The 24449-nt window shown below is 45.4% G+C and overlaps 2 protein-coding genes across 13 annotated transcripts; one reads left to right on the top strand and one right to left on the bottom strand.

The window, feature by feature from the left end:
- Positions 1-523: 523 nt before the first annotated feature.
- Positions 524-24206, top strand: FUS (FUS RNA binding protein). Of its 11 annotated transcripts, none has more exons than XM_058860862.1 (16): positions 524-658; positions 3512-3536; positions 4473-4624; positions 6234-6324; positions 6650-6697; positions 7201-7358; positions 8949-9105; positions 12813-12847; positions 14489-14521; positions 15679-15785; positions 16698-16827; positions 18176-18271; positions 19739-19847; positions 21668-21837; positions 23235-23370; positions 24106-24206. In XM_058860862.1, exons 1-16 carry the CDS (start codon positions 646-648, stop codon positions 24143-24145), a joined length of 1500 nt encoding a protein of 499 aa, XP_058716845.1. In that variant the 5' UTR covers positions 524-645; the 3' UTR covers positions 24146-24206. The 11 variants fall into 11 exon arrangements, with proteins under 11 accessions (XP_058716845.1, XP_058716849.1, XP_058716850.1 ...); XM_058860866.1 differs by lacking the exon at positions 6650-6697 and adding an exon at positions 6493-6540; XM_058860867.1 differs by lacking the exon at positions 6650-6697 and adding an exon at positions 23071-23094 and having other exon boundaries at positions 6234-6372; positions 23259-23370.
- On the bottom strand, positions 22103-23247 carry LOC131590628 (uncharacterized). Of its 2 annotated transcripts, XM_058860903.1 has the most exons (7): positions 23178-23247; positions 22769-23027; positions 22577-22705; positions 22515-22535; positions 22354-22483; positions 22290-22319; positions 22103-22246 (listed from the first exon to the last, which is right to left on the bottom strand). In XM_058860903.1, the coding sequence occupies exons 1-7, from the start codon at positions 23206-23208 to the stop codon at positions 22133-22135; spliced, it is 714 nt and encodes a 237-aa protein (XP_058716886.1). In that variant the 5' UTR covers positions 23209-23247; the 3' UTR covers positions 22103-22132. The 2 variants fall into 2 exon arrangements, with proteins under 2 accessions (XP_058716886.1, XP_058716887.1); XM_058860904.1 differs by lacking the exons at positions 22354-22483; positions 22515-22535 and having other exon boundaries at positions 22290-22353.
- Positions 24207-24449: the final 243 nt, after the last annotated feature.

Raw genomic sequence — 24449 nt, 5'->3', positions numbered from 1 at the left:
TCATGGAAACCAAAGAGAACCTTCCGGAATTGGGGTTGGGTCATGGAGAACCTTCCAGAATTGGGGTTGGGTCATGGAGAACCTTCCAGAACTGGGTTTTGGGTCATGGAGAACCTTCCAGAATTGGGTTTGGGTCATGGAAACCAAAGAGAACCTTCCGGAATTGGGGTTGGGTCATGGAGAACCTTCCAGAATTGGGTTTTGGGTCATGGAAACCAAAGAGAACCTTCCGGAATTGGGGTTGGGTCATGGAGAACCTTCCAGAATTGGGTTTTGGGTCATGGAGAACCTTCCAGAATTGGGTTTTGGGTCATGGAGAACCTCCCGAGCCCCCTCATTTAAAGCCCCGCCCCTTTCCCCGCCCACCGCGCGTTCCCGCGCTTTGCTCAGCCCGTGGCCCCGCCCCCCGCGCGTTCCCGCGCTTTGCTCAGCCCGTGGCCCCGCCCATGGCCCCGCCCATGGCCACGCCCCCTCCGTTTCCCGCCGGACCGCACCACCGCGCGGGCCCTCAGAAAAGAGGGGGGCGCCCCCCGCTCCCCCCGCGCGGGTGGGAGGCGCCGACCGAGGCTATAAAAGGGCGGGCGGGCGCGGGAGGAGCGCAGTGCGGGCGCCACGTGGAGGGGACGCGGATCCAGCGGCACCGCCATGGCCTCCAACGGTACCGGCGCCGTGGGGACCCCCAAATCCCCTCCCCTTCACCCCGGGCAGGGACCCCCGACCCCCGGGGAGGGAGCGCTCCGAGCCCCGCCGGCCCCTCCTCGCCTCCGCCCCGGGAGCGCCGCGGGCGGATCGTGAGGGAGCTGCGGCGGTGCCGCTGGGCACGGCCGTGGTTGTGTCGTTTGGAATTAACGGGGTTTTGGAGGGGCAGTTCCGCGTTCATCGGCGGAGTTGAGGCGTTGTTTCATTGTGGGTTTCTGGTGATCAGCGCTCTCTGTGTGTGTGATCGGTGCCGCTCCGTTTCCGCCACGCCTCGCTCACAGTTTTTAATTTTTAATCCGTTTCTCTTCTTTTTCTCAGTATTTCCTCGCCTTCGCCCTTGCGAACGTTTCCATTTTACGGCCGAACCGCCAATTTCGGCCGCTCTTTTGGGGGGTTTTTTACTGTTAAAAACCCCCGCGGATGGGGCGGGGGCCGAACAAAGCGCCGCGCCCTGATGCTCCGCGCCTGCCGCCGCACGGGAGATTAACCCCGGAACGCCCGATTTTAACTAAAAAACTTTAATTCCGGGTGGATGTTTTGGGCATTTTCTTGGATTTTGAGACAATTCCGGCGTGTTTTAAAGGGCTCCGGGAGCCTCTTTTTGCCCCCGGCCGCCATTTTGTGGTTTTGCCTCTGCGCCACCGCCGCCATTTTGTGCGCGCGGCGCTTGCGCGGCGCCGCTGCCGCAGTGACACATCCGGGTCCTCCCGTTAAATCAAAATTAAATCGAAATCAATCCGATTAAATCCAATTAAACAATTCCGCTAAAAAGAATAAAACCCTAAACCTTCGTTTTCGGCGTTGAAAAAGCCCCGCGGTTTCTCCCCCCGCGAGAGATGCCGCAGGGGCCGGAGGGTTCCCCGCGCTTCGTTGGGGATTTCTGAGGGAAATTTAAGCGTATTTTAATTAAATACAGATTTTCGTAATTTAATTTGTGTTTCTTTGTTCTGTTTATGTCGCTTTTCCGGGGAAATTCGATGGTTTAAAACATAAAACCGAGGTTTTTACACCCTCCGAATCCTCCCCCCCCACCTCGGGCGCCCCTTTTGTTCCGCGAATCCTGAGGGGAGTCGAGAATTTCCCCTTTTATTTTAACGTTTTAATATTTAAATTTAAATTTATCCTCAAAATCGAAATTTGTCCTTTGAATTTTATGCAGAATTCGTTGAATTCGTTGCTTTTTTGACGTTTTCGAACCTTTTTCCCCTCAGACCCCTGTGCCTCCACACCCCCTTTTGTTGTGCGGCGCCTGAGGGGAACATTAAATTTTCCCTTAAATTTATTGGTTTAAATCATTAATTTCATCTTAATTATCATTTTTTCTGACACCTCAATAATTAAACTCGAGCTCGGAGTTCTTTTTGAGGGGGATTTTTGCTGTAAAAAGCGGAATTTTAGACCCTTTTCCTTGCGCCGAGCCTGAGGCGGCTTCGTGTTTAAATAACCAAATTATTGTTTAATTAACAAAATCCGAGTTTAATTTCTTTTTATTTACAATTAAATCAGATTTTGCAGTGATTTTTAATGATAATTAATTTCCTTTTCCTGGGGGTAATTTCGCTCCTCAGCCGGGATTTGGCGATTTTGGGTGAAACCCCCAAATTTTCCTTCATTTTGTGCCGAAATTTCTGCCCGAAAATTAAAAATATCTCCGAATTGTTTAATTAAATCGATAAAATTTATTTATTTTAAGGCGCTTTGTATTTTATTTCTATAGTTCGAGGCTTTATTGCGGTAATTAATAGCGTTAATTAATTGATTTCTTGATTTAATAGCGTTAATGGGTTGATTTCTCTATTTAACGGTATTTTTGTGCTTTATAAAGCGTTAATTTTGGCTTTATTTGAAGGTATTAAATTGACCTTTTTTAATGAAAAGTTTCTTGATGATATAAAACGAATTAATTTCATAAAAGATGCTTTGATAATTAATTTTTAGATAAAATTTAGGTTTATAATTACAATATTTTGGGTTTTAAAGAGGCGCTTTTGGTTAATAAAGCGCTTTTAATTCCACAAAAAAGCGTAAATAAAATCGGTTTATTAATCAGTAATCGGGCATTGATTGGGTTTTAATTAGGGAGATGTGAGATATTAATTAGCGTTAATCATCATTAAGGGATTATTTTAATTGTAGAAATCGGTGTAAAAACGGCTTTAAATGGATTTAACGTTGGTTTCTCGTTAATTTTCCTAATTAAAAGCTGATGAATATCGCGAGATTTTCACTCTTAATCCCTGATTAAAGACAGTTCCTTAATAATTAATGAGTAGTTAATCAGTGGATTCCAAGATAATTCTGCTATTAATTCCATTATTAAAACGCTTTTTTAATAATTAATAAGTAGTTAATAAGTGAGTTGTTTCCAAGAGATTTTTTTTCTTGATCGTGTCATTAAAACATTCTTTTAATACTTATTAATTAGTTAATAAATGGGTCAATTTTAGAGTAATTTTGCTTTTGATCTTGTAATTAAGATATTGTTTAAATAAGTGTTTTTTATTTGGGTGAAGAGTTGATTTTGGGGTGTTTTAATTCATAACTAATATGTATTGCAATAAATAATGTTATAAATGTGCTCATAATTAATGTTATTAATTGTAATTAATGATATAATAGTATACGTAACATAACAGCATTTTATATAAATTATTTTGTGTTTAATAACATTATGAGGTTTTTTATAATGAAGTAGTCTGTTAAAAATTTGTAATTTTAATTTGTTTTGATTTGAATTTTTATTTTGAATTTTTAATTTGATTGTTGTATTTTAATTGTTGTGTTTTAATGGTTTTAACCCTTCCCTCCCCAGATTACAGCCAGACGGCGACGCAGAGGTGCGGCCCCTCCCCCACCCCCAAACCCCCTTTTTTTGGGAATTTTAAACAGAATTTGGGGAATTTAACGGGAATTTGGGGAATTTTAAGGGAATTTGGGGGATTTTAATGGGATTTGGGGAATTTTAGTGGGATTTTGAGGAATTTTAAGGGAATTTGGGGGATTTGAACAGGATTTTGGGGAATTTTACCTGGATTGTAATGGAATTTTGGGAATTTTAATGGAATTCTAACGGGATTTTGGGGAATTTTAACGGGATTTGGGGAATTTTAATGGGATTTTGGGGATTTTAACGGGATTTTGGGGGATTTGGGGAATTTTGTCAGGATTCTAACGGGATTTTGGGAATTTTAATGGGATTTTAATGGAATTTTGGGAATTTTAACAGGATTCTAACGGGATTTTGGGGAATTTTATTGGGATTTTGGGAATTCTAATGGGATTTTGGGAATTTTAAATGGATTTCGAGGGATTTTAACAGGATTCTAATGGGATTTTGGGAATTCTGACGGGATTTTGGGTGATTTTAACGGGATTTTGGGAATTCTAATGGGAATTTGGGAATTCTATCGGGATTTTGGGAATTCTAATGGGAATTTGGGTAATTTCAATGTGATTTTGGGATTTTTATTGGGATTTTGGGGATTTTAACGGGATTTTGGGAATTCTATCGGGATTTTGGGTGATTTTAACGGGAATTTGGGTGATTTTAACGGGATTTTGGGAATTCTATCGGGAGTTTGGGTGATTTTAATGGGATTTTAACGGGATTTTGGGAATTGTATCGGGATTTTGGGTGATTTTAACGGGAATTTGGGTGATTTTAACGGGATTTTGGGAATTCTATCGGGATTTTGGGTGATTTTAATGGGATTTTGGGAATTCTATCGGGATTTTGGGTGATTTTAACGTGATTTTGGGATTTTCCCCCCCAGCTACGGCGCCTACCCCGCCCCCCCCAGCCAGAGCTACTCGCAGGGGGGGGGTCAGGGCTACTCCCAGCAGAGCTACGGCGGCTACGGCCAGAGCTCGGACACGGGCTACGGCCAGGGCGGCTACAGCAGCTCCTATGGACAGAGCCAGAGCGGTGAGTGATCCTGGGAATCCCAAAAATTCCCAAAATTCCCCAAAATCCCCAAAAATCCCCGTCTTTGTATCCAAAATCTGCATTTTTGTACCCAAAACTGCCCAAAATCTGAGTGTTTGTACCCAAATCTGCCCATGGGCTACGGCCAGGGCGGCTACAGCAGCTCCTATGGACAGAGCCAGAGCGGTGAGAATTCCCAAAATTCCTGAAATTCCCAAAATCCCCCCAAATCCCCGTCTTTGTACCCAAAATCTGCATTTTTGTACCCAAAACTGCCCAAAATCTGAGTGTTTGTACCCAAACTTGCCCATGGGCTACGGCCAGGGCGGCTACAGCGGCTCCTACGGACAGAGCCAGAGCGGTGAGAATTCCCAAAATTCCCAAAAATCCCAAAAATCCCCAAAAATCCCCGTCTGTGTATCCCTTTGTATCCCATGGTACCCAAAAACTGCATTTTTGTACCCAAAATCTGAGTGTTTGTACCCAAACTTGCCCACGGGCTACGGCCAGGGCGGCTACAGCGGCTCCTATGGACAGAGCCAGAGCGGTGAGAATTCCCGAAAATCCCAAAATTCCCAAAAACCCCCAAAAATCCCCGTCTTTGTACCCAAAATCCCCATTTTTGTACCCAAAATCCGAGTGTTTGTACCCAAACTTGCCCGTGGGCTACGGCCAGGGCGGCTACAGCGGCTCCTACGGACAGAGCCAGAGCAGTGAGTGATCCTGGGAATCCCAAAAATTCCCAAAATTCCCCGTCCTTGTATCCCATGGTACCCAAAATCTGCACCTTTGTACCCAAAATCTGAGTGTTTGTACCCAAATCTGCCCATGGGCTACGGCCAGGGCGGCTACAGCGGCTCCTACGGACAGAGCCAGAGCGGTGAGAATTCCCAAAAATCCCAAAAATCCCCCAAAATCCCCGTCTTTGTATCCCATGGTACCCAAAATCTGCATTTTTGTACCCAAAATCCGAGTGTTTGTACCCAAAAACAACCCCGGCTTTTGATCGTCCCATTCTTCCCCACGTTCCCATTTTCTCATTTTTCACCATTTTTCCCTTTTTTCCCGTTTTCTCCTGTCTTCCCCCCATTTCTCCCCACATTCCCATCATCCCCATCATCCCCATTTTTCCCCATTTTTCACCATTTTCCCCATTTTTCCCATTTTTTCCCATTTTCCCCCCGTTTCTCCCCACATTCCCATTTTTCACCATTTTTCCCATTTTCCCCATTTTTCACCATTTTTCCTGTTTTCCCCATTTTTAACCATTTTTTCCCCTTTTCCCCCCGTTTCTCCCCACATTCCCATTTTCCCCATTTTCCCCGTTTTTCACCATTTTTCCCATTTTTCCCCATTTTCCCCCCGTTTCTCCCCCCATCCCCATCATCCCCACCATCCCCATCATCCCCATCATTCCCATTTTCCCCATTTTTCCCCATTTTCCCCGTTTTTCACCATTTTTCCCATTTTTTCCCCTTTTCCCCCCATTTCTCCCCACATTCCCATCATTCCCATCATCCCCATCATCCCCATCATTCCCATTTTCCCCATTTTTCCCGTTTTTCACCATTTTTCCCATTTTTCCCGTTTTCCCCCCGTTTCTCCCCAGGTTATTCGGCGCCGGCGGCTCCTCCCTCCTACGGCTCCGGCGGCTTCGGCTCCGGGCAGAGCTCCCAGGGCAGCTACGGCCAGAGCTCCTCCTATCCCGGGTATTCCCAGCCCCCTGCGGCTGCTTCCGCCTCTGCCAGGTCATTAATTAATCATTTATTAATTTATTATTAATTATTGATTAGTTATTGATTGGTTATTGATGGGTATCGGTAACCCTGACCCCAACCCAGTCACTCCCAGTAACCCCAGAGCTCCTCATACCCGGGGTATTCCCAGCCCCCTGCGGCTGCTTCTGCTTCTGCCAGGTCATTAATTAATCATTTATTAATTAATTATTGATTATTGATTGGTTATTGATCATTATCGGTAACCCTGACCCCAACCCAGTCACTCCCAGTAACCCCAGAGCTCCTCATATCCCGGATATTCCCAACCTCCTGCGGCTGCTTCCGCCTCTGCCAGGTCATTAATTAATGATTTATTAATTATTGATTAGTTATTGATTAATTATTGATTAGTATTGGTAACCCAGAGCCCAAACCAGTTTTTTGGGTCGAAATCCCCAATTTTTGGGTCAAAATCCCCGTTTTTTGTGTCGAACTCCCCATTTTTTGGGTCGAACTCCCCATTTTTTGGGTCGAACTCCCCATTTTTTGGGTCGAACTCCCCATTTTTTGGGTCGAAATCCCCGTTTTTTTGGGTCAAAATCCCCATTTTTCAGGTCAAAATTCCCATTTTTTGGGTCGAACTCCCCATTTTTTTGGTCAAAATCCCCATTTTTTGTGCTGAAATTCCCATTTTTTGGGTCGAACTCCCCATTTTTTGGGTCAAGATCCCCATTTTTTGTGATGAACTCCCCGTTTTTTGGGTCAAAATCCCCATTTTTCAGGTCAAAATTCCCATTTTTTGGGTCGAACTCCCCGTTTTTTGGGTCAAAATCCCGTTTTTTCACCATTTTCCCGCAGTTACGGCAGCGGCTCCGGCAGCTCCAGCTACGGCCAAGCCCCGAGCGGGGGCTACAACCAACAGAGCGGGGGCTACAGCCAGCAGAGCTACGGGCAACAGTCGTCCTACAACCCTCCCCCCAGCTACAGCCAGCAGGGCCAGTACAGCTCCGGCGGCTGTGAGTCCATTCCCAAAAAAAATCTGGGATTTTGGGGTGAAATCCGCGGATTTTGGGAAAAATCGGGACCAAAATGGGCTGAAATTGGGGGTTTTGGGGGGTTTGGGGTAGCAACAGTCGTCCTACAACCGACTCAGAGCTACAGCCGGCAGGGCCAGTACAGCTCCGGCGGCTGTGAGTCCATTCCTGGAAAAATCCCGGGATTTTGGGGTGAAATCTGCGGATTTTGGGCAAAATCGGGACCAAAATGGGCTGAAATTGGGGATTTTGGGGGATTTTGGGGTGAAATTTGGGGGGTTTGGGGTAGGAACAGTCGTCCTACAACCCTCCCCCCAGCTACAGCCAGCAGGGCCAGTACAGCTCCGGCGGCTGTGAGTCCATTCCTGGAAAAATCCCGGGATTTTGGGGTGAAATCCGCGGATTTTGGGAAAAATCGGGGCTGAAATGGGTTAAAATTGGGGATTTTGGGGGGTTTGGGGTAGGAACAGTCGTCCTACAACCGACTCAGAGCTACAGCCAGCAGGGCCAGTACAGCTCCGGCGGCTGTAAGTCCATTCCCAAAAATTCCCGGGATTTTGGGGTGAAATCTGCGGATTTTGGGCAAAATCGGGACCAAAATGGGTTAAAATTGGGGATTTTGGGGGGTTTGGGGTAGGAACAGTCGTCCTACAACCCTCCCCCGAGCTACAGCCAGCAGGGCCAGTACAGCTCCGGCGGCTGTGAGTCCATTCCTGAGAAATCCCGGGATTTTGGGGTGAAATCCGCGGATTTTGGGCAAAATCGGGACTGAGATGGGTTAAAATTCGGGATTTTGGGGTGAAATTTGGGGGGTTTGGGGTAGGAACAGTCGTCCTACAACCGACTCAGAGCTACAGCCGGCAGGGCCAGTACAGCTCCGGCGGCTGTGAGTCCATTCCCAAAAAAAATCTGGGATTTTGGGGTGAAATCCGCGGATTTTGGGCAAAATCGGGGCTGAAATTGGGGATTTGGGGTGAAATTTGGGGTGAAATTTGGGGGGTTTGGGGTAGGAACAGTCGTCCTACAACCGACTCAGAGCTACAATGATACAAATTCCCCAAAAATCCCGGGATTTTGGGGAAAAAATGAGTGGATTTGGGTCGGAGTTCAGGGATTTGGGGCAGGATTTGGGTGAGAATTCCCCGGATTTGGGTCAGAATTCGGGGATTTGGGTGAAAATTTGGGTCAGAATTCCCAGGATTCCTCGCTGAGCTCCGGGGGGTTCAGGGTCAGGATTTGGGTCAGAATTCCGGGATTTGGGTCAGAATTCCCAGATTTGGGTGAGAATTCCGGAATTTTCCGTTTCCAGCTGGAAGTTATTCCCAGGATTCCTCGCTGAGCTCGGGGGGGTTCAGGGTCAGGAATTGGGTCAGAATTCCCGGGATTTGGGTCAGAATTCCCAGAATTTGGGGATTTGGGTCAGAATTCCCAGGATTTGGGTCAGAATTCTGGGATTTGGGTCAGAATTCCGGGATTTGGGTGAGAATTCCCCGGATTTGGGTGAGAATTCCCCGGATTTGGGTGAGAATTCCCCGGATTTGGGTGAGAATTCCCGATTTTCCCCATTTCCAGCCGGAAGTTACTCCCAGGATTCCTCGCTGAGCTCCGGGGGGTTCCAGGAGCCGGGCGGGAATTTCGGATCCTCGGAGCGCGGGCGCGGCCGCGGCGCCTTCGGCTCCCGGGGCGGCTTCGAGCGCGGGCGCGGCCGCGGCAACCGCGGGAACATGGGGTGAGTGCCGGGAAACGGGGAAAAAACGGGAAAAACGGGAAAAACGGGAAAAAAAACGAGAAAAATGGGGAAAAAAACGGGAAAAATGGGAAAAAAAATGGGAAAAAATGAGAAAAAATGAGAAAAAAAATGGGGAAAAAATGAGAAAAAACAAGGAAAAAATAGTGAAAAATTGGGAAAAAAATGGTGAAAAAAATGGGAAAAAAACCGGGAAAAATGGGAAAAAATGAGAAAAAAAAATGGGGAAAAAATGGGGAAAAATGAGAAAAAACAAGGAAAAAATAGTGAAAAAAATGGGAAAAAAATGGTGAAAAAAATGGGAAAAAATGGGAAAAAAAACGGGAAAAATGGGAAAAAATGAGAAAAAAAAAATGGGGGAAAAAATGGGGAAAAATGAGAAAAAACAAGGAAAAAATAGTGAAAAAAATCGTGAAAAAAATGGTGAAAAAAATGGGAAAAATCGGTGGAAAAACGGGAAAAAATTTGGGGAAAAATGAGGAAAAAATGGGAAAAAAAACAAGGAAAAATGGTGAAAAAATGGGAAAAAAAACAGGAAAAAATGATGGAAAAATGGGAAAAAATGAGGAAAAACCAGAAAAAAGATGGTGAAAAAAGCGGGGAAAATACGAGGAAAAAACTATGGAAAAATGGAAAAAAAATAAGGAAAAAAATGGTGAAAAAATGGGAAAAATCATTGGAAAAATGGGAAAAAAAATGAGGAAGAAACTGGGGAAAAAGCGGTGAAAAATGGGAAAAAAAAAAAGGTGAAAAAATGGAGAGATGAGGAAAAAATCGGTGAAAAACAGGAGAAAAAGGTGAAAAATGAGAAAAATGGTGAAAAATCTGGAAAAATCGGTAAAAAAATGTTGAAAAATCACTGGAAAAATTGGTGAAAAAACAGGAAAAAATGGTGAAAAATGGGAAGAAACGGTGAAAAATTGGTGAAAAAAATGGGGAAAAAACGGTGAAAAATGGGGAAAAATGGTGGAGAATTGAGGAAAAAAATAGGGGGAAATCCATGGAAAAGTGGTGAAAAAAAAGGTAAAAAATGGTTTAGAAATGGGTGAAAAAATGGAAAAAAAACCAGGAAAAAATGGTGGAAAAACGGTGAAAAAATGGTGAAAAAAACGGTGGAAAAATGGGAAAAAAACGATGGAAAATGGGGAAAAGTCACAAAAAACAGGAAAAACGGAGAAAGGAGGAAAAAAGGTGGAAAAATGGAATTTTTTTTAGGGAAAATGAAGAAGGAAAAAAGGCAGAAAAAAGGTTTTGAGGTGGAAAAATGGGAAAAAAATGGAATTTTGGGTAAGAAAAAGGTGAAAAACGGAGAAAAAAACGGATTTTTGAGGTTGGAAAATTGTGCCAAGGTCACCTGGAGCCTCCAAAAGGGAGAGAAAAAAGCGGAATTTGGGAAAAACGGTGAAAAAAATGAAATGGAAGGGGAAAAAAAACCCTGGAAAAAAGTGGAATTTAGGGAAAAATGGTAAAAAAGGTGAAAAATGGGGAAAATCTGGGAGAAAAACACGAAAAAGGTGGAAAAAAAAATGGAAAAAATAAGGAAAAATGGAGAAACTGTGGAGGGAAAGGGAGAATTTGAGGGGAAAAATGGAAATTTTGGGAAAAAACAGAAAAAAAAGGGAAAGAAATGGAAAAAAATGGAAAAAAAATGGGGGAAAAAAATGGAAAAAATGGGAAAAAAAGGGAAAAAAATGGGAAAAAAAGCGGAATAAAGGTGGTGAGTTTTGAGGTGAAAAAGTTTTAAAAAAGGTTCAAAAGAAAAGTGAATTTTGGGGGAAAATCCGTTGGATTTGGAAGTTTGGGAAGGTTCGGAGTCGATGGAAATTTTGGTGTCCCGGTGCTTGGAAATGGTGAAAAAAAGGGTGAAAAAAAGCCCAAAATGGTTAAAAATCAAACTCAGAGTGGTCGGAAATGATGGAAAAATGAGAAAAAAACGAGGGAAAAGTGGTGGAAAATGGTTAAAAATGGTTGAAAGTGGTCCAAAACTGGTTAAAATTGGTGAAAAAATGGTAAAAAATGGGTTGAAAATGGTAAAAAATGATTAAAAGTGGTTAAAAAATGATGAAAATTGGTGGAAAAATGGTAAAAAATTGGTTAAAATTGGTTAAAAAACGGTGGAAAATGGTTAAAAATGGATTTAAAAATGGGTTAAAAATGGCAGAAAGGGGGAAAGAATTGAGGAAAAAAATGAAATAATGAAAGAAAGGAAAAAGGAGGGAGAAATGGATGAAAATTGAAAGGAAAAAGGGAAAAAATGGGTGAAAAAATTGAAAGAAAAAGGGAAAAAAATCCCTAAAAATGGTGGGAAAACGGGAAAAAAAAAAGGTGGAAAAATCAGGGTTTAAAAGGTGGAAAAATGGTTTAAAAATGCAAAAAAAAGGTGAAATTGAGGAAGAGAAAGGAGGAAAATTGAGGGAAAATGGGAAAAATAAATGGTGAAAAATGCAGGAGAAAGGGGAAAAAGCAATGACAAAAAATGAGGAGAAAAAAAGGTTAAAAAATGGACAAAAAATTGGTTTAAAACCCCCCAAAAAAGGGGAAAAAAATTGGTTTTGAATCATCAAGAAAAGAGGAAAAAATTGGTTTAAAAACCACAAAAGAAGAGGAAAAATTTGCTTTTAAATCACAGGAAAAAGGAAAAAAATTTGGTTTAAATTGTCAAGAGAAGAGGAATAAATTGGTTTAAAACCGTGAAGAAAAATGTTTTAAATCACCAAAAAAAGTGGAAAAATTTGGTTTAAATCACCAAAAAAATTGGAATAAAATGGTTTAAAAACCACCAAAAAAAAAAAAGGAAAAAATTGGTTTTAACGCTCCAGAAAAATTGGAATAAATTGATTTTAAATCAGCAAAAAAATATGAAAAAATTGGTTTAAAATCCTCTAAAAAAAAGGAAAAAATTGGTTTAAAAACCCCCAAAAAAGAGGAAAAATTTGGTGTAAAAACCCAAAAAAAAAGGAAAAATTTGGTTTAAAAACCCCCAAAAAAAGGGAAAATTTTGGTTTAAAAACCCAAAAAAAAAGGGAAAAATTCTGTTTAAAAACGGAAAAAAAAAGAGGAAAAATTCGGTTTAAAAACCCCAAAAAAAGAGGAAAAATTTGGTGTAAAAAAGGCCAGAAAAGGTGAAAAGGGGGCAGGATTTGGGATGTTTTTTGCCGCCGGTTTTTGGGTGGAAAAAGGAGCTTTTTGGGTCCATCCAGGTGAGTATTTTTGGGGGGATTTTGGGGGTTTTGTTGTGCCTGATTTACCAACCTCTGCCTTTTGTGTGCTGCAGGTGTGAAAAAGCAGCGAAAACTCAAAATCCGCCGCTGTTTTGGGTTCAAAAAAGGCAGAAAAGGGCAAAAAAAAAAAAAAAAACCAAAAAATTGAATTTTGAAGCACTAAAAACGCTCAGGGCCAGGAGGGGAAGGAAAAGGGAGGGAAAATTTGGGGAAATTTGGGGAAAATCGGGAATTTCTCCCGGATTTTGGGCTGATCCCAACCCTGCTGCACCCAAGGAGGAAAAAGCGTCGGCGGCGAGGAAAAAAAACCCAAAAAAACCCAAAAAAACCCCAAAAAAACCCCAAAAAAATTCCCAAAAAAACCCCAAAAAATTCCCAAAAAAACGAAAAATTGGGATTTTTCCGTATTCCCGGATTTTTAGGCAGGGGTTCCAAAATTCCTGATTATCTTCTAATTTATCTCCTCAGCGGTGGTGAGCGTGGTGGCTTCAATAAATTTGGTGGTAAGTCCCAAAAAATTTGAGGTTTTGTCCCCTCCAAAAGACAAAAAAAAGGCAAAAATTTGGATTTTTTTATATTTTTTTGTATTTTTTTTTTTAGTGATTTTTTTTTTCCCCCATTTTTCCTGGAATGGAAAGGGAGTTTTAGGTGGAAAAACGGTGATAAAAAAGTGGTTTTTGGGAAAAAAACGGCAAAAAAAGAAAAAAAAAGGTGATTTTTGGGAAAAAAGGTGGAAAAAAAATGGATTTTGGGGAAAAAAAAAAAAAGTGATTTTAAGGGAAAAAGGTGGAAAAAAAAAGGTGGAAAAAAAGGTGATTTTTGGGAAAAAATGGAAAAGTGATTTTCGGGGAAAAAAGGTGGAAAAAAAATGATTTTTTGGGGAAAAAAAAAGGTGATTTTTGGGAGAAAAAAATGTGGTTTTTGGGTAAGAAAAAAGGTGATTTTAGGGGGGAAAAAGGTGGAAAAAAAAGGTGATTTTTGGGCAAGAAAAAAGGTGATTTTTCGGGGAAAAAAAGGTGATTTTTGGGAAAGAAAAAGGTGATTTTTGGGAGAAAAAAAAGGTGATTTTTGGAAAGAAAAAAGGTGATTTTTGGGGAAAAAAAAGGTGATTTTTGGAGGGGGGATGAGGTTGGAAAACGCTGCATGTGTGGAAAAAAACGCTAAAAAAAACTCAGGTTTGGTGTTTTTGGGGGAAAATCCCCAAATCCGAGGAGTTTTGCTGGAAGCGCCGGTGACCTTGAGGATTTTGGTGGAAAAAACGGAAAATTTGAGGGTTTTATCCCAAAAAAAAATGGGAAAAAAAATGGGAATTTTGGGGGTCGGAGCCGCGGCGGAGCCGGAACTTCGGAGGTTTTGCTTTGCCCAAATCCCAGAGGTTTCAGCCCAAATTCCTGAGGGGCTGAGGTGGTTTTTGGTCATTTTTTTTGGAAAATATAAATAATAATAACGATAATAATAATAATAAAAAAGTGTGGTTTGAGAGAAAAAAAATATGGAAAAAATGAGGGAAAATGGAGCAAAAATGAGGGAAAAATGAGGAAAAATTGAGGAGAAAATGGGAAAAAAGGAAGAAAAAAATGAGGGGAAATGGAGCAAAAATGAGAAAAAAATGAGGAAAAAATGGGAAGAAAATGAGAAGAAAATGGGAAAAAATGAGGAAAAAAGGAGGGAAAAAAATGAGGAGAAAATGGGAAAAAACGCGGAAAATAAACGAAAAGTGAGGGAAAAAATGAGGAAAATTAAGGGAAAAATGAGGCAAAAAAATGAAAAAAAAATGAGGAAAAAAAGGGAAAAATGAGGAAAAAAAAGGAAAAATTAGGAAAAAAATGAGGAAAAAAAGGGAAAATGAGGAAAATGAAGGAAAATGAGGCAAAAAAAGGGAAAATGAGGCAAAAAAAGGGAAATTCGGCGTCTCCGGAGCCTTTTTGGGGAGAAAGTTCCGGGCCGGGAGCGCCGGGAGCGACCCCAGCGGGAAAAGGCGGAAAAATCCGGAATTTTGGGGCGGAATTCCGGGATTTTGGGCGGGAAAAGGGGGGGGGGAGGGGAGGGGGAGGAGGGGGCGGGGCTTGGGTTTGGCCACGCCCACCCCGCCCGAGCTCATTTGCATAATTTGGGGTTTTGTTTTGCATGTTCGGCGGGAAAAGGACCCCGGGATCAGGGGCCCAGGCACGAGCCAGGTGAGCGCTAATTGGGGTAATTAATGGGGTTAATTAGGGGGTTAATTAGTGGTGTTAATTGGGGGTAATTAGGATGAATTACTGGGGATAATTGGGGGGATTAGTGGGGGTAATTGGGGTCATTAGTGGGGATAATTGGGGTAATTGAGGGTAATTATGGGTGATTAGTACAATTAATTAGCCCTGTTAATTGCAGTTATTAGTGGGGGAAATTAGGGGTAATTAGTGCTGTTAATTGAGGTGATTAATGGGGGCAGTTGGGGTGATTAATGGGGGTAATTGGGGTAATTAGTAGGGGAAATTAGGGGTGATTAGTGCAGGAAATTAGGGGTCATTAGTGGGGTTAATTAGTGCTGTTAATTGGGGGTATTTGGGATTAATTAGTGGGGTCAACGTGGGATTACGGTGGGGAATTACAGGTCAGTAATGAGGTTAATTGTGCGTAATTAATGGCTTTAATTGGGGTAGTTACTATCAGAGAAGAAGGAATTATGCTGGCATTAATTAGTGGGGTACTTAATGGGACTTTTCAAGGTTAATTAGGGGTAACGAGTGAGAATTAGGAGTTGCCTCGGGTTAATTAGCAGTAATTATTAGTAGGGTGTAACACCCAGTTCTGGGTTTTGGTGCTTTGAAGGGGTTAATGAGGGTTAACGAGCAGTAATTAGTGATTAATTAATTAATTAGTGATTAGTTACAGGTGAGTAGGGCAATCAGAGAACACGATCTTGGTGCAGGGGCTGGGGGAGATGATCAGTGATTAGTTAATGGGGTGATTAGTGGCTAATTAGTGATTAATTAGTGATTAATTAATGGTTAATTAGTGGTTAATTAATTAATTAGTGATTAATTAATTACAGGGGAGCAGGATAACTCGGACAACAACACGATCTTGGTGCAGGGGCTGGGGGAGATCATCAGTGATTAGTTAATGGATTGATTAGTGATTAGTGGTTAATTAGTGATTAATGATTAATTAGTGGTTAATTAATTAATTATCGGTTAATTAATTGCAGGGGAGCAGGATAACTCGGACAACAACACGATCTTCGTGCAGGGGCTGGGGGAGATAATCAGTGATTAGTTAATGGGTTGATTAGTGATCAGTGGTTAATTAATGATTAATTAATGATTAATTAGTGATTAATTAATTACAGGGGAGCAGGATAACTCGGACAACAACACGATCTTCGTGCAGGGGCTGGGGGAAAACGTCACCATCGAGTCCGTGGCCGATTACTTCAAACAGATCGGGATCATCAAGGTGAGAGCACCTGGATACACCTGGGGTACACCTGGAGTAACTGGAGTACACCTGGAGTACACCTGGAGTACACCTGGAGTACCTGGAGTACACCTGGAGTACACCTGGAGTACACCTGGAGTACCTGGGGTACACCTGGATACACCTGGAGGGGATTAAATACACCTGGAGTACACTGGGATACACCTGGGGTACACCTGGAGTACACCTGGAGTACACCTGGAGTACACCTGGGGTACACCTGGAGTACACTGGGAGTACCTGGGATACACCTGAGGTCACTCAGGGGTCAGGGGTCACTCAGTGGTCAGTGGTCACTCAGTGGTCAGTGGTCAGTTGGTCACTCTGTCCATCCCCAGACCAATAAGAAGACCGGCCAGCCCATGATCAATGTGTGGCTATGGGGTCAGTGCTGGGTCAGTGGTCACTGCGGGTGGGTTGATGGTCACTCAGTGGTCACTCAGTGGTCACTCAGTGGTCACTCAGTGGTCAGTGGTCACTCAGTGGTCAGTTGGTCACTCTGGTCACTCCCCAGACCAACAAGAAGAGCGGCCAGCCCATGATCAATGTGTGGTTGGTTGTTCAGGGGTGGGTCAGGGTTGGTCAGTGGTCACTGAGGGTGGGTCAGTGGTCACTCAGGATGGGTTGATGGTCACTCAGTGGTCACTCAGTGGTCACTCAGTGGTCAGTTGGTCACTCTGTCCATCCCCAGACCAATAAGAAGACCGGCCAGCCCATGATCAATGTGTGGTTATGGGGTCAGTGGTGTGTTGATGGTCACTCGGAGTGGGTTGATGGTCACTCCGGTTATTCAGTGGTCACTCAGTGGTCACTCAGTGGTCACTCAGTGGTCACTCAGTGGTCACTCAGTGGTCACTCAGTGGTCACTCAGTGGTCACTCTCTCTCCCCAGACCAATAAGAAGACCGGCCAGCCCATGATCAATCTCTACACCGACCGTGAGACCGGGAAGCTCAAGGGCGAGGCCACCGTGAGCTTCGACGACCCCCCCTCGGCCAAGGCGGCCATTGACTGGTTCGATGGTCAGTGTCCGGAATTCCTGAATCCCAGAATTCCCAGAATTCCCAAATTCCCTAAAATCCCTGAATTCCTGAATCCCAGAATTCCCAAAATCCCGAAATCCCAAAATCCCAAATCCCAGAATTCCCGAATTCCTGATTCCCCAATTCCCCCTCGGCCAAGGCGGCCATCGACTGGTTCCATGGTCAGTGCATTCCCAAATTCCCTAAAATCCCAAATTCCCCAATTCCTGAATCCCTGAATTCCCAAATCGTGGAATTCCCAAAATTCCTGAATTCCCGAATTCCTGATTCCCCAATTCCCCCTCGGCCAAGGCGGCCATCGACTGCTTCGATGGTCAGTGCCCGGAATTCCCAAATTCCCAAAATCCCAAATTCCCGAATTTCTGAATCCCTGAATTCCCAAAATCCCAAATCCTGGAATTCCCGAAATCCTGAATTCCCAAAATCCCGAAATCCCGAAATCCTGAATTCCCAAAATCCCCGATTCCCTGAATCTCAGAATTCCCCAATCCCCCCTCGGCCAAGGCGGCCATCGACTGCTTCGATGGTCAGTGCCCGGAATTCCTGAATCCCGGAATCCCTGAATTCCCAAAATCCCAAATTCCTGAAGTTCTGAATTCTTGAAATCCTTCAATTCCCAAACCCCAAAAACTCCCCAATTCCCGGCCCCAAATCCCCGATTCCCGATCCCGAATTCCCGCCTTCACCTCAAAGCTCCTCTTCTTACCCCAAAATTCCCTTTTTCCCTTCCCGAAATTCCCTCTTCCCCTGGAATTTTCCCGCCATTTTCCTGGGGATTTTCCCGCCATTCCCAGGAATTTTCCCGCCGTTTTCTCTGGGATTTTCCCGCCATTCCCGGGAATTTTCCCGCCATTTTCCCGGGGATTTTCCCGCCATTTTCCCGGGGATTTTCCCACCATTCCTGGGGATTTTCCCGCCGTTTTCCCGGGGGATTTTCCCGCCATTCTCTCTGGGATTTTCCCGCCATTTTCCCGGGGATTTTCCCGCCATTCTCTCTGGGATTTTCCCGCCATTCCCGGGGGTTTTCCCGCCATTTTCCCGGGGATTTTCCCACCATTCCCGGGGGATTTTCCCGCCGTTTTCCCGGGGGATTTTCCCGCCGTTCCCAGGGGATTTTCCCGCCGTTTTCCCGGGGATTTTCCCGCCATTCCGGGGGGATTTTCCCGCCATTCCCGGGGGATTTTCCCGCCATTTTCCCAGGGATTTTCCCGCCATTTTCCCGGAGATTTTCCTGCCATTCCCGAGGGTTTTCCCGCCATTTTCCCAGGGATTTTCCCGCCGTTTTCCCGGGGATTTTCCCGCCATTCCCGGTTTTTTCTCTTTGCAGGGAAGGAATTCTCGGGCAATCCCATCAAGGTCTCGTTCGCCACGCGCCGAGCGGATTTCACCCGGGGCGGGGGCGGCCGGGGCCGCAGCCGGGGAGGTCAGACCCAAAATTCCCCTTTTTTACCCCAAAATTCCCTTCAGTTATCCCAAATCCCCTTTAATTGTCCCAAAATTCCATTTAATTATCCCAAAGTTCCTTTAATTACCCCAAAATTCCCTTCAATTATCCCTTAATCCCATTTAGTTATCCCAAAATTCCCTTTAATTATCCCAAATCCCTTTAATTATCCCAAAATTCCCTTCAATTATCCCTTAATCCCCTTTAGTTATTCCAAAGTTCCTTTAATTATCCCAAAATTCCCACTTTTTACCCCAAAATTCCCTTTATTTATCCCAAAATTCCCTTTATTTACCCCAAAATCCCTTTAATTATCCCAAAATTCCCTTTAATTATCGCAAATCCCTTTAATTATCCCAAAATTTCCTTTTATTTACCCCCAAATCCCTTTAATTATCCCAAAATTCCCTCTAATTATCCCAAAATCCCTTTATCCCAAAATTCCCTTTATTTATCCCGAAATTCCCTTTATTTACCCCAAAATCCCTTTAATTATCCCAAAATTCCCTTTAATTATCCCAGAATTCCCTTTTTTTATCCCAAAATTTCTTTATTTATCTCAAATCCCCTTTATTTACCCCAAAATCCCTTTAATTATCCCAGATTCCCTTTAATTACCCCAAATTTCCTTTAATTATCCCAAAATTCCCTTTAATTATCCCAAATCCCTTTAATTATCCCAAAATTTTCTTTATTTGTCCCAAATCCCTTTAATTACTCCAAAATTCCCTTTAATTACCCCAAAATTCCCTTTAATTATCCCAAAATTCTCTTTATTTATCCTAAAGTTCCTTTAATTATCCCAAAATTCCCTTTATTTATCCCAAATCCCTTTAATTATCCCAAAATTCCCGGGTTTTTTTTGTGATTTTTCCCAAATTCCCGTTTTTCCCCCCAAATTCCCGTTGTCATTTTTATGAATTTTCCCAAATTTGGGTTTTTTTGCCCCATTCAGGGCCCCTGGGCCGGGCTGGGTTCGGTTCCGGAGGCTCCGGTTCCCAAATTCCCGTTATTTTCACCCAAAATTCCCGTTTTTTTTGGTGATTTTTCCCAAATTCCCGTTTTTTTGCCCCAAATTCCCGTTACCATTTTTATGAATTTTCCCAATTTTGGGTTTTTTTGCCCCATTCAGGGCCCCTGGGCCGGGCCGGGTTCGGGTCCGGAGGCTCCGGTTCCCAAATTCCCGTTATTTTCCCCCAAAATTCCCGGGTTTTTTCCCAAATTCCCGTTTTTTCGCCCCATTCCCGATGCAGTTTTTTGTTAATTTTCCCAAATTTGGGTTTTTTTGCCCCATTCAGGGCCCCTGGGCCGGGCCGGGTTCGGTTCCGGAGGCTCCGGTTCCCAAATTCCCGTTATTTTCACCCAAAATTCCCGTTTTTTTTCCCCCAAATTCCCGTTGTAATTTTTATGAATTTTCCCAAATTTGGGTTTTTTTGCCCCATTCAGGGCCCCTGGGCCGGGCCGGGTTCGGGTCCGGAGGCTCCGGCGGCCGCGGCGGCTTCAGCGGTGGGGGAGGGGCACAGCAGCGAGCGGGGGACTGGAAATGCCCCAACCCGTGAGTGCTTTATACTGGTTTATACTGGTTTATACTGGTTTGGGGCTGGGATTGACTGGGATTGACTGGGATTGACTGGGATATACTGGGTTATACTGGTTTATACTGGGATTGACTGGGATTGACTGGTTTATACTGGTTTATACTGGTTTATACTGGTTTAGACTGGTTTATACTGGGATTGACTGGGATTGACTGGGATTGACTGGTTTATACTGGGTTATACTGGTTTATACTGGGATTGACTGGGATTGACTGGTTTGAACTGGTTTATACTGGTTTGTACTGGGAGGGGCACAGCAGCGAGCGGGGGACTGGAAATGCCCCAACCCGTGAGTGCTTTATACTGGTTTATACTGGTTTATACTGGGATTGACTGGGATTGACTGGTTTATACTGGTTTAGACTGGGTTATACTGGGTTATATTGGGATTGACTGGTTTATACTGGTTTAGGCTGGGATTGACTGGTTTATACTGGGATTGACTGGTTTATACTGGGTTATACTGGGTTATACTGGGTTATACTGGTTTATACTGGGTTAGACTGGTTTAGACTGGTTTATACTGGGTTATACTGGGTTATACTGGGATTGACTGGGAGTGACTGGTTTATACTGGTTTATACTGGGTTATACTGGTTTGGACTGGGTTATACTGGGATTGACTGGTTTGGGGCTGTGATTGACTGGGTTATACTGGTTTAGACTGGTTTGGACTGGGTTATACTGGGATTGACTGGTTTATAGTGGTTTGGACTGGGTTATACTGGTTTATACTGGGTTATACTGGGATTGACTTGTTTATACTGGGTTATACTGGTTTGGGACTGGGAGTGACTGGGATTGACTGGGTTATACTGGGTTATACTGGGATTGACTGGTTTATACTGGTTTATACTGGGTTATACTGGTTTGGGACTGGGAGTGACTGGGTTATACTGGGATTGACTGGGTTATACTGGTTTATACTGGTTTATACTGGGATTGACTGGTTTATACTGGGTTATACTGGGTTATACTGGGATTGACTGGTTTATACTGGTTTGGGGCTGGGATTGACTGGGTTATACTGGTTTATACTGGTTTATACTGGGATTGACTGGTTTATACTGGTTTATAGGGGGATTGACTGGGTTATACTGGTTTATACTCGTGTGGGTCTGGGATTGACTGGGTTATACTGGTTTAGACTGGGTTATACTGGTTTATACTGGTCTGGACTGGGAGGGTTGGGTCGGGTGGAGCTGGGGGCGGGGCCTGTCATGTGACATCATTGCCAACATGATGACGTCACTGCTGACCTCACAATGACGTCACAGGGGGAGGTTCTGTGGGCGGGGTTTGTTGTGTGACATCACCACTGATGTGATGATGTCACTGATGATGTCATGATGACGTCACAGGGCGTGTGAGAACAGAGGGGAGGGGACTGGGGGGAACTGGGATGGCGGGATGGGGGTGTGAGGGCTCTGTGGGCGGGGCTTGTTTTGTGACGTCATTGCCGACACAATGACGTCACTGATGATGTCACTGATGATGTCACAGGGCGTGTGAGAACATGGGGAGGGAACTGGGGGGAACTGGGATGGGGGGATGGGGGTGTGAGGGCTCTGTGGGCGGGGGCTTGTTGTGTGACGTCATTGCTGACACGATGACGTCACTGATGATGTCACGATGACGTCACAGGGCGTGTGAGAACATGGGGGAGGGAACTGGGGGGAACTGGGACGGGGTGGATGGTTGGCTGGGGGCGGGGTCTGTTCTGTGACGTCACTCCCGGTGTGATGACGTCACTGATGATGTCACGATGACGTCACAGGGCGTGTGAGAACATGAACTTCTCGTGGCGCAGCGAATGCAACCAATGCAAGGCCCCCAAACCCGAGGGGGGGCCCGGGGGGCCTCACCTGGGCGGGGGCGGGGCCGGAAAATACCCCGGGGGGGGCAGAGGAGGAGGAGGAGGAGGAGGAGGAGGAGGAAACCACATGGGTGAGTACACCTGGATACACCTGAACACACCTAAATACACCTGGGGACACCTGGGGTACACCCAAAATACACCTGGAGTACACAACACACACCTGGACACACCTGGATACACCTGGGGTACACCTGGGGGGGCTGGAATACACCTGGGGACACCCAAAAAATAACACCTGGATACACCTGGGGACATCCAAAATCCACCTGTGTATTCACACCTGTCACACCTGTTGTATTTACAGCTCTTCACACCTGTACACACCTGGACACACCTGTTACACCTGTTCTATTCACACCTGTTCTATTCACACCTGTACAGGTGGATTCGAGGATCGTCGTGGTGGCCGGGGAGGATTCGACCGCGGGGGTTTCCGTGGCCGTGGCGAGCGCGGGGGGTTCCTGACCCCTGACACACCTGTAACACACCTGTACACACCTGTAACACACCTGTAACACACCTGACACACCTGTAACACACCTGTACACACCTGACACACCTGTTCACACCTGTTCCATTCACACCTGTTCTATTCTCACCTGTCCAGGTGGATTCGAGGATCGTCGCGGCGGTCGCGGTGGATTCGACCGCGGGGGTTTCCGTGGCCGTGGCGAGCGCGGGGGGTTCCTGACCCCTGACACACCTGTAACACACCTGTAACACACCTGTAACACACCTGACACACCTGTTCACACCTGTAACACACCTGAACACACCTGTACACACCTGTAACACACCTGTTCACACCTGTTCCATTCACACCTGTTCTCACCTGTACAGGTGGATTCGAGGATCGCCGTGGAGGCCGGGGAGGTTTCGACCGCGGGGGTTTCCGTGGCCGTGGCGAGCGCGGGGGGTTCCTGACCCCTGACACACCTGTAACACACCTGTACACACCTGTAACACACCTGTAACACACCTGTTCACACCTGTACACACCTGACACACCTGTAACACACCTGTAACACACCTGACACACCTGTAACACACCTGTAACACACCTGACACACCTGTAACACACCTGTTCTCACCTGTCTCACCTGTCCAGGTGGATTCGAGGATTGCCGCGGTGGCCGGGGAGGTTTCGATCGTGGAGGTTTCCGTGGCCGTGGCGAGCGCGGGGGGTTCCTGACCCCTGACACACCTGTAACACACCTGTAACACACCTGTAACACACCTGTACACACCTGTAACACACCTGTTCACACCTGAACACACCTGTTCTGTTCTCACCTGTACAGGTGGATTCGAGGATCGCCGTGGTGGTCGCGGTGGATTCGATCGCGGGGGTTTCCGTGGCCGTGGCGAGCGCGGGGGGTTCCTGTCACACCTGACACACCTGACACACCTGTAACACACCTGTAACACACCTGTTCCATTCACACCTGTTCTCACCTGTCCCCAGGTGGATTCGAGGATCGCCGTGGAGGCCGCGGAGGTTTCGATCGCGGGGGTTTCCGTGGCCGTGGCGAGCGCGGGGGGTTCCGGGGCGGCCGCGGCGGCGACCGGGGCGGCTTCGGGCCCGGCAAGATGGACAGCAGGTGAGAGTTTGGGGAGAAAAAGCGGGAATTTGGGAAAATCCTGAAAAAAAACGGGGATTTTGCGGGAAAAATGGGGAATTTTGGGGAGAAAAAATGGGAATTTTGGGGGGGAAATGGGGGTTTTGGGAGGGAAAATGGGATTTTGGGGGAAAAACCTGGGAATTGGGGAAAATCCCCCCAGGAAAATGGGGATTTTGGAAGGAAGATGGGGATTTTGGGGGAAAAAGCTGGGAATTTGGGAAAATCGCAGAAAAAACGGGGATTTGGGGGGGGAAAAATGGGGATTTTGGGAGGGAAAATGGGATTTTGGGGCAAAAAACTGGGAATTGGCGAAAATCCTGGGAAAAACAGGGATTTTGGGGGGAAAAATGGGGATTTTTGGGAGGAAATGGGGTTTTTTGGGGAAAAACCTGGGAATTTGGGAAAATCCCAAGAACCATGGGGATTTTGGGGGGAAAAATGAGAATTTTTGGGAGGAAATGGGGATTTTTTTGGGAGAAAATCAGGATTTTGGCGGGAAAAACGTGAATTTTGGGGGGGAAAATGGGAATTTTGGGGTAAAACATTGGGATTTCGGGGTAAAAATTGAGTGATTCTGGGGTAAAAAATGGGGATTTGGGGTAAAATTCCCGGGATTTTGGGGGTTGTGGGCGGGGTTTTTGGCGGGAATTCGGTTAATTAGGGCGGGAGCTCGTTAATTACGGCCTTAATTAATTGCCCCTCCCCCCCTTGCAGGGGCGACCACCGGCAGGACCGACGCGAGCGGCCATATTGAGCCCCTCCCCCACCCCCGCCCCTCCCCCACCCCCCTCGTTTTGTATTCGCCTGCCCCTCCCCCACCCCCCGCCCCTCCCCCTCCCCCCCCGCGGGCTCCCCCCGCTTTTAACCCGCCCCTCCCCCACAATAAAGGAACTCGGGGGGAGGAGCTTCGGGCTCGGTTCTGATTGGTCGGGATCGGGGAGGGGGCGTGGCCTCGTCGAGGCGTTAATGAGGCGCTTCCGGTGGTTAATGAGCTCGTTAAGTGATGACGTCATGGAGGGCGGGGCTGCTAAATGAGGGTGGAGCCCATTAAAGGTGCG

This window comes from Poecile atricapillus, chromosome 34, assembly GCF_030490865.1.
Source record: "Poecile atricapillus isolate bPoeAtr1 chromosome 34, bPoeAtr1.hap1, whole genome shotgun sequence".
NCBI lineage: Eukaryota > Metazoa > Chordata > Aves > Passeriformes > Paridae > Poecile > Poecile atricapillus.
Note: the sequence above shows the minus strand (reverse complement) of the source record. Positions and strands in the feature narration are given on the sequence as shown.

What these genes read in the sequence shown, in the direction of transcription:
- FUS (XM_058860862.1), top strand. An exon ending in CTATGGACAGAGCCAGAGCG is followed by an intron (nt 4,625 to 6,233) that starts GTGAGTGATCCT and finishes GTTTCTCCCCAG; the next exon opens with GTTATTCGGCGCCGGCGGCT. An exon ending in GGGGCCCAGGCACGAGCCAG is followed by an intron (nt 14,522 to 15,678) that starts GTGAGCGCTAAT and finishes AATTAATTACAG; the next exon opens with GGGAGCAGGATAACTCGGAC.
- LOC131590628 (XM_058860903.1), bottom strand. Translation starts at nt 23,208, where the DNA reads ATGGAACAGGTGTGTTACAGGTGTGTTACAG. An exon ending in GTGTGTTACAGGTGTGTCAG is followed by an intron (nt 22,706 to 22,768) that starts GTGTGTACAGGT and finishes GGTGTGTTACAG; the next exon opens with GTGTGTCAGGGGTCAGGAAC. An exon ending in GTGTGTTACAGGTGTGTCAG is followed by an intron (nt 22,247 to 22,289) that starts GTGTGTTACAGG and finishes GGTGTGTTACAG; the next exon opens with GTGTGTCAGGGGTCAGGAAC.